Raw genomic sequence first — 12398 nt, 5'->3', positions numbered from 1 at the left:
TCATTATATCCTTTTATTTATAGACTCAGAGCAGGGACCCAAGCACAGCCTGGTGCTCTTGAACAGAGAATAAAGCAGCTATTGTCCATACTCAGAGGTTGCTGAGGTGCCCTCCCCCATTAGTCTGGATTAATCTATTCTGCTAGTCAACAGGAAGGACAGCAGGCTGGCAAAAGGGGCATGAAAAGAAAGTCCCCTCAGATCATGAGGGCAATGGCATCAAATCAGAGTGGAGCCGTGGGCACTTCTGCTCCCTTCTGTGCAACCATGGCCCATATCCACCATGCCACAGGCTTTCCCAAGAGCTACTTAAGTTCCCCTCTTGGAGTGCATCAGCAGATCCCGCTGCAGCCCCGCTTCCAGGCTGGGGGTCAGTCTGGCTGCGGGAGGGTCAGTCAGCAGAGTCAATTTATTGAAAACGCCTCGGCCAAAGTAGTCAGCAATCACAGAGAAGCTGTCGTTGGAGCACTTGAGCTATAGGGAAAGAGAAGTAAGAATCAGAACTAAAGTGCTTGTTTCCTGAAGAGAAAAACAAAAATGAGCCCTCCAGGACTCTGGGGGCTCTGTGCTGGTGGAAGTTCCCTGTCCCACATGGCCACTCATCCCCACCTGGTGCTGGAACTGATCGTGGAGATCTCGTTTCTGTTCCTGGGCGCGGATCATATCCATGACCTTCCGGTTTTCAGGGAGGCAGGTGGGGCAGTCAGCATCACTTTCAGAGTAACTCTCAAAGCAGTGCTGATGGAAGGAATGGCCACACAGGAAGTGGACTGAGGGCAACTCCAAGGCACTGTTACAGATGCTACACTTGGTCTTCTGGAAAATCTTTGGACTATGGGCAAGGGATAACAGAAATGAGTGGCAAAGAATGAGGATAGGACCAAGCACCCCTCTGAGAGAGCAGGCAACTGGAATGGATCAGTAAAGTTCCCTATGAAGGACTATAAGCCTTGCTTGCTCTTCTTATCACTTAAAGGGAGTCAAATGAGGACAACTATCCTGGACTTGGAGGCTTAGCAAGTGCTAGTAACCCAGAGGGATAGTTTTACCGCTTTGAATTTTCACTACTACTAAATTCCCTTTTAGGTAAACACTCAGATGTGACCCTTTCAATAAGGCCTTTCTGGCCTACCTAAACTAAAATTGTCATTTACCTACCTTTGCAAAACTAACTACATTTGATAAAAAGCTGTGGTGGGGCTAGAGATGTAGCTCAGTGGTAGAGCTAGCATGCACAAGGTCCTGGGTTCTATCCCCAGTACTCAAATAATAAATAAATAAATACTTTGAAATATACACTCCTGTTCCCTGCCCTTGTTAACTTTCTCTTAGAATTTACCACAATCCAACACACTATAATAGGTTGCCTATTAAGATGCTTACTGTTTGTCTCTTCCTCTATGATGTGAGCTCTGTAAAGGCAGGCCTTCTTGTCTATGTGGCCCATAACAGGGGTTCAATAAGTATTTGTGGTATGAAAAAACTTGTCTAAAAATATTTTACATTGTTAAAAGCAGAGAAGACTTGGGAATAATGCTTACCACAAGTAATTCTAAATTACCTACTTTCTGCATTCCCCTGCCCCCACACACACACTGAGGATTGAACCCAGGGGTGCATAACCACTGAGCCACATCCCTCCCCAGCCCTTTTTTATGTTTTATTTAGAGGAGGGTCTTGCTAAGTTGTTGAGACTGGCTTTGAACTCATGATCCTCCTGCCTCAGCCTCCCCAGCTGCTGGGATTACAGGCATGTGCTACCATGTCGGCACTTTCTGCATTTTCTAAAGTCAAGACTTTTACTGCAGAATGGCTTCCAACCACAAATGTGTTTAGAGAAGGTAAATCAGGCATAAACAGAAAGAAAAATACCTGCCTCAATTTAATATTAACTCCAAAGGCCAATAAATAATGATTTAAACAATAAACCATTCTTTGGAATTCCTCCATTAAAATAGATCTTCAAGGGGATGTGGTGTAGCTTAATGGTAGATATAGCATATGCCTGGAATGTACAAGACCCTGGGTTTTATCCCCAGCACTGCACCAAAAACAAAAAAAAAGATGAAAACACTCCATACAATCCTCTGTTTGGAAAAAGTACATAACAACACCCTGTGAGGTCAAGGTTATTGGTTATCCTCTATACCCGCCTCCATGTATCCAGCTGCTGGTACCTTGCCTTGAGCTCCTGGATCTCCTGGCGGATGCGGGTGGTCTCCTCTCTGTACCGCCGTACCCGCAGCTCATCCTGTGCAATTTGCTGGCTCTGTTTCTGCAGTTTTTGAACCAGGTAGTCTCTGATGACGGATAGGGTGGCTGTAGAATTGTGAGCCAGAGTCTGCACCACTGAGATCCAAGAGGAAACAAGACAATGAACCAACCAGTCCCCTCTGGATAGAGCTGAAAGACTCATGCTACAGGGCCCCTGTCAGCTGCCTGTTGCCGACCCATCCTGTCTTCCCAAGTACCTAGAAGAGGTGGCATGAGGTTCTTGCTCTCAATATGCTTGAGCACAGCTGCCACATACTCCTTGCAGTCCTCTTCCTTACGGGCAAAGTAGCTGAGGGCCTGTTCCCACAATGAGGGCTCCTGCTCCCCATGGCGCTCACACACCGCGATCACCTGCCGGTACTGTTCATGCTGCATGTGGTAGTGCATAATCTGCTGGAACCTAGGGCAGGGGCAAGGGCACATCTCACTGACTGTCCCTGGAAAATTACCTGGATTTTCCTTTCCCTGGGAGTCTCCAAATCTTACAGTTTCCCTTGTTCATAGAGGTAAAGGACTCCATCCTGGAAGTCATGCATCTGGCACAGGACCAGCGCCTTGTCAAAGACGTCACAGAAGCGGCCACTTTTCAGCAGGGAAATGGCCTCTGCATGAAGCTTCTCTTTGATCTAGGAAAGAAGGAGGATAGGGCTGCTGGACATGAAGGGAAAATCAAAAAGTCTCTTGAGATAGGCCAGTAGACTATCTTCTTCCCTCAGTACAGTTTCCTCTTCACTGAAAACCATTTAGCCCTAGGGCCAGGTACTTATGGCATAAGGAAAGCAAAAGGCAGCCACAAGGATGGAAGAATAGAGATAGCAAGAACTATCTTGGACATGGTGTCACACACCTGTAATCCCAACCACTTGGGAGGCTGAGGCAGGAGGATCACAAATTCAAAGCCAGCCTTAGCAACTTAGCAAGGCCCCAAGCAACTTAATGAGACTCTGTCTCAAAATAAAAAATTATAAAGGGCTGGTGATGTGGCTCAGTGGTTAAGCACCCCTGGGTTCAATCCCCAGAACCAAAAAAAAAAAAAAAAAAAAAAAACTATATTTGTTTTTGTTTTTCAGTGCTGGGGAACCCAGGGCCTCATACATACTAAGCAAATGCTCTACCACTGAGCTATACCTGCCAGCCCAAGAACTGTTTTCTCTCTCACACCTTTGCATATGTAGCCAAGCCTCACCTGTGGATCCTTTTCATGGGCCCAGTTTTGCAGCCGTAGCTCAAGGAGGGTATCATAGATTCCCTGGGGTGAGTCTGGCTGTACTTCACTCATGTGCTCTAGAAAGGCTTTCAGCTCTCTTGGGTTGTTTGCAAAGATGGGGATAAACTCCTCAGAGTTGGCCTAGCATAGAGGGAGAGAGGGGAGTGAGTAAGTGGTCTTGGTACCCAGGAGGCCCCTAAGGTAATACCTGCTATCAAAAGTTGTTCTCCTTGAGGCTTTACCCTGCATCCCGGAGCATCCCTGTCTCCTCGGCCTTCTGGGCTTGGTCGATAGTCAGTACAAAGTCCCTTTAGCAAATGGGTTGTCTGCTCTGGTATGTGGTGCATGAGGATTTTGCCGTAGCGTTTCATGTTGCTCTCTGCCTGCTCAAAAGGCAGCTTGCCGATATAGCGAAGGGCTTCCTGATAATTCTGTGAAGAAAACAGCAGACTAGTGCCCACTCCTGCCTCACCCACCAGGTTCATCATTCCAGAATGTCCTCACAAAAAGAACAGGGCTCTGCCTGAATCAAGAGCCTCACCCACCTTAATGTCCTCTAGCTGGATCTTCAAGTACCATTCATGATGTGCATGGTTCTCAGCCAGATAGAGGGCATGGGAGTAGTAGCCAGCCTGCCGGAGAACCTTGATGGCTGTCTCCACATCAAAGTGGACTTCACTCTCGCTCTTTGTCTGCCAGGGAGACAGTAGGCAAAATCATTTGCACAAAGGTGGCTAGGGAAGGGAGAGGAAATAGGCATCTTATGATAAGACACATTCCTCAAGTAATGAAGTCCATGCTTTGAAAACATGCTGGCCAGCCTCTCAGAATTTAATGAATGGCCAGAGGCCTTCCTTTGTCCCTACCATTAGAGAGATATCTCTGGGGACACAGGGCTTCCCTAATGCCACTTCATTGGGCTTAGATACTAAGGAAATTTCTTGCATTATAAAATAAGAAGGGATGGACTGGGGTTGTGGCTCAGTGGTAGAGTGCTTGCCTCACAAGTGGGAGGCACTGGGTTTGATTCTCAGCACCACATAAAAAGAAATGAATAAAATAAAGGTCCATCAACACCTAAAAAATTATTTAAAAAAAATAAGAAGGGAGAAGAACAAGAACTAGCCATGAATAACTCCTCCTCTTCCCCATTTATAGAATAGAGGGTGCTGGTTCCCAGATAAGGGCAGCCCTTACCCTGTGTGCTGTTGAAAAAGAACAAGCCCTGGTAAAGGCACTTCATGCTCAGTGGGGCCCTCTAGGAATCATCCCCGCAACATCACACGCAACATCACCCGGCACCTTGATGAACTCCTCCAACTTTGAGCTGTCCTTAAGCTTGGTATAGCAGTTCAGAAGCAGGGTGGTATGGTCAGCATTGGCCAGAGATTGTCGGTGCAGGGTCTGCAGATAGGCGGTCAGGTTGTGGATGCGCTGAGCATCCAGAAACTTGCGGATCACATATGATGGCTCCAACTTTCCAATGGTTCTAGAGAGATGTGCATTGTCATCATCTGCATCAGTATACTTCTCAAAGTAATATGCATAGCAGTCACTTGCAAATCTTTTTTTTTTTTGATTGTTCAAAACATTACAGAGCTCTTGATAAATCATCTTTCATACATTTGACTCCATTGGGTTTTGAACTCCCATTTCTACCCCAAATACAGATTGCAGAATCACATCTGTTACATACTCACATTTTTACATAATGGCATATTAGTGACTGTTGTAATCTGCTACCTTTCCTATCCCCTACTATCCCCCCTCCCCTCCCCTCCCCCCTTCCCTCTCTGCCTCCTCTGCTGTTGTTCAATTCTCTCCCTTTTTTCCCCCTCCCCCTTGCCCATCATAACCTCTTATACTTTTGTGTATCATTGAAGGTCTCCTACCATTTGCATATCCTTTCCCTTCTCTCTTGCTTTCTCTCCCCCCATTCGTCTTTATTTACTGTTAGTCTTTTCCTCATGCTCTTCCTTCCTGTTCTGTTCTTAGTTGCTCTCTTTATATCAAAGAAGACATTTGGCATTTGTTTTTTAGGGCTTGGCTAGCTTCACTTAGCATAATCTGCTCTAATGCCATCCATTTCCCTGCAAATTCTATGATTTTGTCGTTTCTTAGTGCTGCATAATACTCCATTGTATATAGATGCCACATTTTTTTTATCCATTCATCTAAAAATATGGAACGATTCATGAATTTGCGTGTCATCCTTGCGCAAGGGCCATGCTAATCTTCTCTGTATCATTCCAATTTTAGTGTATGTGCTGCTGAAGCGAGCACGCAAATCTTCTTAAAATGCAAATTGTTTTAGTAGGTCTTGGGTGGGTCCTAGGATTTGCATTTCTGACAGAGTCCTAGGTACTTGAGTACTACTAGTCAGCCGAACACATTAAGTAGCAAGAGGCTGCAGGGTACTGGTACTTAAATTTGGTGGACAACAGGGATTCAAGAGTGGTTGGGAATGAGGCTATATAGTTTTTCAAAACCTTTTTTTTTTTTTAAGGGGGGTTACCAGGGATTGAACTCAGGGGCATTCAACCACTGAGCCACATCCCCAGCCCTATTTTGTATTTTATTTAAAGACAGGGTCTCACTGAGTTGCTTACTGCCTTGCTTCTGCTGAAGCTGGCTTTGAACCTGTGATTCTCCTGCCTCAACCTCCCAAGCTGCTGGGATTACAGGTGTACACCACCACACCTGGCTCCAAAACTTCTTATCAAGGCAAAAATTCCAAGAATTATTACCATGGGAAGAAGTATGGAAGCAAGAGATGAATACCTTTTTTCTTTAAAGAATCAGGTCAAAATGAATGTTATTGATAAAGTCAACCTAAAGTTTAAAATGATAGGTAATCATCAGCTCAGCTACATGTTGGTCATATTATATTTGACCTTAAACATTCCATTTCCAATAAGATCTCTTATTCTCTCGTTTGAGGCATCACAGTTTCTATAGAAAAAAACAAATAGTTCCTGGTTGAGTTCAAGCTTCTCCCCTGAGCACAGGTTTCAGCTCTCTGGCTGCCTGAATCTGCATTTAGAGTTATTTGCCATATCACCACCATACTGACCGGATATATTGCTGGACGGCCCCATCATGGTTGCCCTTGCTATAGAGATGGTCTCCATACTGCATGAAGATCTGGGCCAGCCCATCACTGTCCAGATGTTGGCTCTTGGCCAGGTTAATAGCCATCTCAAATAAATTCTTCTTAAACAGCATCTAGAAGGGAGAGAAATTATAAAATTGGTAGAAGCAGTCCTGAGAAGATACCTCAAAATGTGCCCGCAACATATAGCCAGATAGTCCTGGAGTCCTAATCTGACTAGATCCTAGATGGAGCAAGACTTTCCAGGTTCTCTCAAAACCAACATCACCTCAACTGATAAGGACCTCTGCAAATAAAATGAACCTTGAGAGTAGGCTTAGGATCCCAAACATCACTTCCTTCCAAAGCCTCAACCCAGACCATCTACCTTTGTTTTTTCATTTGTTTGTTTTGGTACTAAGGATGGAAACTGGGTGCTCTACCACTAAGCTACATTCCCAGCACTACTTTTAAATTTTGAGACAGGGTTTCACAAAGTTTCTTAGGGTCTTATTAAGTTGTTGAGGCTGGCCTCAAACTTGCAATCCTCCTTCCTCAGACTCCTAAGATACTGCAATTAAAGGCATGTGCCACCACATCTAGCAGGCCATCCACCTTATCATAATACCCTAAGGACACCAAGCACATTTGGGACCCAAAGCAAAGAATTTTTGCTATGTAGCAGCAAAAATACATTTTTCAGTAAAAATGTGTAATAATCTAGGTGGAAGTGCAATCTACACCTGGGTCCAGGTGACTTAGGAAACCTGTCCTTGCAGCTGCTTCTAAGTGCCTATGTCAACTTTGGGAACCTGGTGGCCTTGCCTCCAGTTTGGTCTGTGTGTCCTTCTCCTGCAGTGCGTGGACCCGCCCATCCCGCGTCAGCACGTACAGGGAGCCCCACTCAGCAAGCACATCCACTATATCCTCAAAGACAGCGCTATAGGCTATGAACTTGTTGCACAGGTCATAGATGTTGAGAATTTGCTTGTCGGAGCTCTGAGAGTCCCTGCTGGTAAACTCTGATCTGCATAGGAAAGAAAAAGAACCAAGTATTTGGACCACCTCTGTCTCAGCTCTCCTTTGTTTTCCTTTCCCACGACAGCTTTGGTGCTGCTCATTCTACCCAAAATAAATCACCTTTGGCTCTTCTAGCAGTTCATCCTATAATATGCAGCACGGTGCTGGTAGCTGCAGAAAGAGAACATACAATCCTGTTCTCACCCTGTACATCTTATAATTAATTCAGCCATCAGAGTAGAAAATTAAGGACATTTAGACACCTACCCATTTAAAAAATAATCATCCAGTGCATGATATATGTGAAACACTGCTTGGTTCTAAATGAAGACAAACCATCTAACAGAGTGTACTCACATCATGCAGAAGACCCCACCTCCCCCTTTTGGTAGCTCTGGAAAACAACAACAAAAACTTCACAACCCTTTCAATTCCTCCACTATCCAATCCCTTATATTGACTAAAAGATTAAAAAAAAAAAAAAAAAAACCAACTCAAATTCTGAAGCATTCTAGTATACCAGGGCTAGCAGCAAAAATACATTTTTCAGTAAAAATGTGTAATAATCTAGGTGGAAGTGCAATCTACATAAAACCAATGTAGGGAGATTGGCAGGATCCTGGCATTAGGATTTTAAAATCAGACTAATTCTGGGGAAGAAGTCCAGCCCTCTCCTTTTCCCCTCTCCCTGGCATCCTTACTTGGGAGAAACCTTCCGGTCACGAGAGACAATGACAAGGTAGCCTCTAAACCAATGGGCAATGAGTTTATGACCCTCAAAGGCAAAGCAGGGCCCACGTTCATCAGGCTGATAAAGGTAGACACATTCATCACCAGCCACAATGAATTGCAGATCCTGAGAAGGGTCACTTAGTGCTGAGCAGCGCAGACCACAGCCATGGGTGTCCAACTCCACACGAGGGTAGTCCTTTCCAGAAACTATATAGGACTGTCAGAAGAAAGGAAGGGTTAACAATCTCCCTTTAAAGGGGTAACAACAAAGCCTTCACAAAGGTATTCCTATCTCTAGACTGACTCTCACTTCTTTTCAGCTCAGCTGAAGACTTTGCCTACCTTCTGCTTTAACTATCACCAATTTATGATTATTAATTTTTTTTCTGGTACTGAGGATCAAACCCAAAGGCTCTCTGCCACTGAACTACATCCCCAGCCTTTTTTTCCCCCCTTCTGTACTGGGAATTAAACCTGGGGGCACTTTACCACTGAGCTACATCCCATCCTTTTTACTTTTTATATTTTTTAAGTTGTTAATGGACCTTTATTTTTATTTATTTATTTACATGCAGTACCGAGAACCGAACCCAGTTCCTCATGCATATGCTAGGCAACTGCTCTACCACTGAGCCACAACCCCAGCCTGTTTGGTTTTTTTTTTTGAGCCAGGGTCTCATTAAATTTTCAAGGCTGGCCTTGAACTTGTGAGTCTCTTGTCTCAGTCTCCTAAATGGCTGGGATTATACATGCTCACCTGTGGATACACATGCCTATCTATCAGCCATCTATTAAATAAATACATAAGCAGAGATCATATTTTCTTCCTCTACATATATTATCACTACATAACCCAGGAATTATGCAATTAAAGAGATATGTAATTATCTTTTACTGTTTTATCAAGAATATTTCTGAGAGTAGACCATTAAAATTAGGAGCACCAGGAACCAGAGAGGTAAGCTGCTTATCACATGTCACTTAACAAATTAGGGGGGAAAAAAAATCATGTCTTTTCATATAAACCCAGGGTTCTTTTTCTAAGTCTAGCTCTTCTCAGTCTCCCAAGTGAAGAAATAAAATATTAAGCTGGGCAAATGATTCAAAAATATGTATTGAAAATAAACTTACTCAGTCCTTGCCCTAGCTTCTGAGCAATGGAGAAACCCTTGTTGCCTGCCCCAATAACAGTGGCTTTGGTCATACCTGGACATTCTCTGTTGTTACAACAAACAAGTGAGTGGTCTTTCCTGCTTGGCGAAAGGCCAGTCCAGTAACAGGATAGTTGCCTTTGTGCAAAATCTGAGTCTTGCTATGTCGGTCCCGAGTGATGTCACCTTTGTTCAATGTAACACTGCCATCTGTGAATCCTGTAGAAGAGCAGGAAACAGCACTTCAGTGAGGCTGAAAAGATCAGGGAAAATGATCTTTTGAGGCACTTATTAGAAACAAACTTTCTCATACCCAACTTGCCTAATGGTTAACCTGAATGTTGGTACTCACTGACTCATTTTCTCTTTTTGGGGGTACCAGAGATTGAACTCAGGGGCACTTGACCACTGAGCCACATCCCTAGTCCTATTTTGTATTTTGTTAGAGACAGGGTCTCACTGAGTTGCTTAGTGCCTCGCCAAATTGCTGAGGCTGGCTTTGAACTCGAAATCCTCCTGCCTCCACCTCCCAAACCACTGGGATTACAAGTGCGCCACCACACCTGGCCTCACTGACTCATTTTCAAAGAAAAATGTATACTGCTTCCCATTCCAAATCTCAGTATCTCTAAGGCCTCAGTTTTGGTATGAAATAATCCCATTTAAACAATAAACATCACCTGTGGAAACAACTCTGAAGAAAATCTATAAAGAATCTGAAAGTGTTAGCTTTGCCTTCTTTCTGCTTACCGATGGCCATAAAGTTGAGATTTTCATGGACAGTTAAACAGGACACAACAGTTGGCTCTGTTCCTGGGATTGCAGGGAAGATTCGGGTGCATAGTGGATTGCCACCATCTCTCTTCTCCAAGTTCCAGATCTTTACCTGTGGACAGACCTCAGAAGTATGAATGCTAGTCTCCCTCCAGCAAAACAAACAAACAAACAAAAATTCCTGGATCTTCTTGTTCCCATTCTGAGACTCACCAGGGGGTTGATTCCCTCTTCATCCTCACCAACAGATGCTAGAATATTGTGCTGCTTCAATTGGTACAGGTGTGTTACCCGTAGTTTATAGGCCTGGAAACCTGTAAGCTGTAGGGAACGTGGCAAGAACCATATTTGGCCTTCCATATGTGCAGGGTAGTCAAGGAGCCGCCTTTCCAAGAAAAGATACAGTGGTCCCCCCTTGTCTAGTTTTGCATTAGTTACTGTGGTGCAATGAGAAATTAAGTATTTTGAGAAATCACATTCATACAACTTTTCTTACAATATATTGTTATGTTTTATTAGTTGTGGTTACTAATCTTTTTTTTGGGGGGGGTGGTACTGGGGATTGAACTCAGGGGCCCTCAACCACTGAGCCACATCCCCAGCCCTATTTTGTATTTTATTTAGAGACAGGGTCTAAGTTGCTTTGCACCTCACCGATACTGAGGCTAGCTTTGAACTTATGATCCTCCTGACTCAGCCTCCTGAGCCACTGGGGATTATAGGCATGAGCCACAATGCCTGGCATGATTGCTAATCTCTTACTGTGCCAATTTACAAATTAAACTTCATCATAGGCATGTATGCACAGATATTCCCCCAATTTTTCATTTACAAGGGCATTGAATGTGATATACAGTCAGAAGAAATTTTACTTCGAATTTTTTTTTTTAACCAAGGATTAAACCCAGGGGTGCTTCACTACTAAGCCACATCCCCAACCCTTTTTATTTTTGAGACAGGGTCTTGCTAAATTGCTGAGGCTGGCTTTGAATTGGCCATCCTCCTGCCTCCCAAGCTATTGGGTTAGAGGCATGTGCCATTAGGCCCAACTGTACTTAGAATTTTAATCTTTTCATGGACTAATGATATCGATGATACTGTTAATCACAGGGATGAACTGATATGCTACTGATATGTACTGTGTGGATGAACTATAATAATCTGTGGCTTGGGTGTGTTAAACATATTTCCTACTTAAAATACTATCAACTTAAGGAGAATTCCATCATAAGTTGAGAAACATCTGGATAGGAAAAAAACATAGTACCTATCAGAGCTTCGGGCATCCACTAGAGGTATACTGTACTTATTTTTAGATGGGAACCCACACAACAACATGAACATACATCTTCAAAATTTTCAAATGTTTTCCCACTTGTCACTTAAAGAACGAAACAAGAAACTCTAGTCTCATTTACTGCTTCCTCCACAATATTAGTCAGGGAAGATGACACCTTACATTTCCATCTTTTTAAAGAATTTTTGGTTTTTAGTTGTAGATAGACACAATACCTTTATTTTATTTATTTATTTTTATGTGGTGCCGGATATCGAACCCAGTGCCTCACGCACGCTAGGCAAACGCTCTACCATTGAGCCACAACCCGAGCCTACATTTTCATCTCTGAAAGGCAACTTGCATCCATTTTGAGGGATTGATCTTAAAATAACCTTGCCAAATTGGCATTCACACCCCTTTACAGATAAGGAAATTGAAGCCCAGAGAGGTTAAATAAATGACTTGCCCAGTACTGCTCGATTGACAAGTTAGTAAATGGACTTCCTTCTTCCTTCAGACCACAGAAGAGGTCTGGGCAGCCATCTAATGGGAAGTGGAACCAAGCACGAACCACTCTGACAGATTCTATACCAGCTGGATCTCTTCGGGGATCCGGGAAGGGAAGAGAGCTCGAGAGGAAGGATATCTCCAAAGACCAAGCTCCCTCTGCCTGAGTCGCAGACAGTGATTCCAGGGGGGAGGCAAAGGAACTTGGAAACAGTAGATCCAGAGGCAGGCGCGGTTCCGGGAGCGGCCCCATCATTGCCCAGCGGCTCCTTCACCAGTTCCTTGTCGAAAAAAACGAAGCGCCGCCACTGCAGGTAAGCCGCCATCTTGGCCGAGAGCCCCCGCCTCCAGAAGCTATGTCAT

The 12398-nt window shown here is 44.0% G+C and overlaps 1 protein-coding gene and 1 non-coding gene across 2 annotated transcripts; both read right to left on the bottom strand.

Annotated features, from left to right (window-relative positions):
• Nucleotides 1-12398, bottom strand: Vps11 (VPS11 core subunit of CORVET and HOPS complexes). The gene is made up of 16 exons (XM_005328352.5): nt 12175-12398; nt 10463-10611; nt 10226-10361; nt 9531-9694; nt 8294-8541; nt 7398-7599; nt 6555-6706; nt 4784-4970; nt 4027-4173; nt 3724-3912; nt 3461-3622; nt 2761-2900; nt 2472-2674; nt 2178-2349; nt 610-832; nt 1-474 (listed from the first exon to the last, which is right to left on the bottom strand). The coding sequence occupies exons 1-16, from the start codon at nt 12359-12361 to the stop codon at nt 310-312; spliced, it is 2826 nt and encodes a 941-aa protein (XP_005328409.1). The 5' UTR covers nt 12362-12398; the 3' UTR covers nt 1-309.
• Nucleotides 5658-5764, bottom strand: LOC144377488 (U6 spliceosomal RNA). The gene has a single exon (XR_013438487.1). It is a non-coding gene; the product is annotated as a U6 spliceosomal RNA (small nuclear RNA).

Source organism: Ictidomys tridecemlineatus, chromosome 4 (genome assembly GCF_052094955.1).
Source record: "Ictidomys tridecemlineatus isolate mIctTri1 chromosome 4, mIctTri1.hap1, whole genome shotgun sequence".
Classification (NCBI taxonomy): Eukaryota; Metazoa; Chordata; class Mammalia; order Rodentia; family Sciuridae; genus Ictidomys; species Ictidomys tridecemlineatus.
The sequence above is the reverse complement of the archived record's forward strand: the minus strand, read 5'-3'. Positions and strand labels throughout refer to the sequence as shown.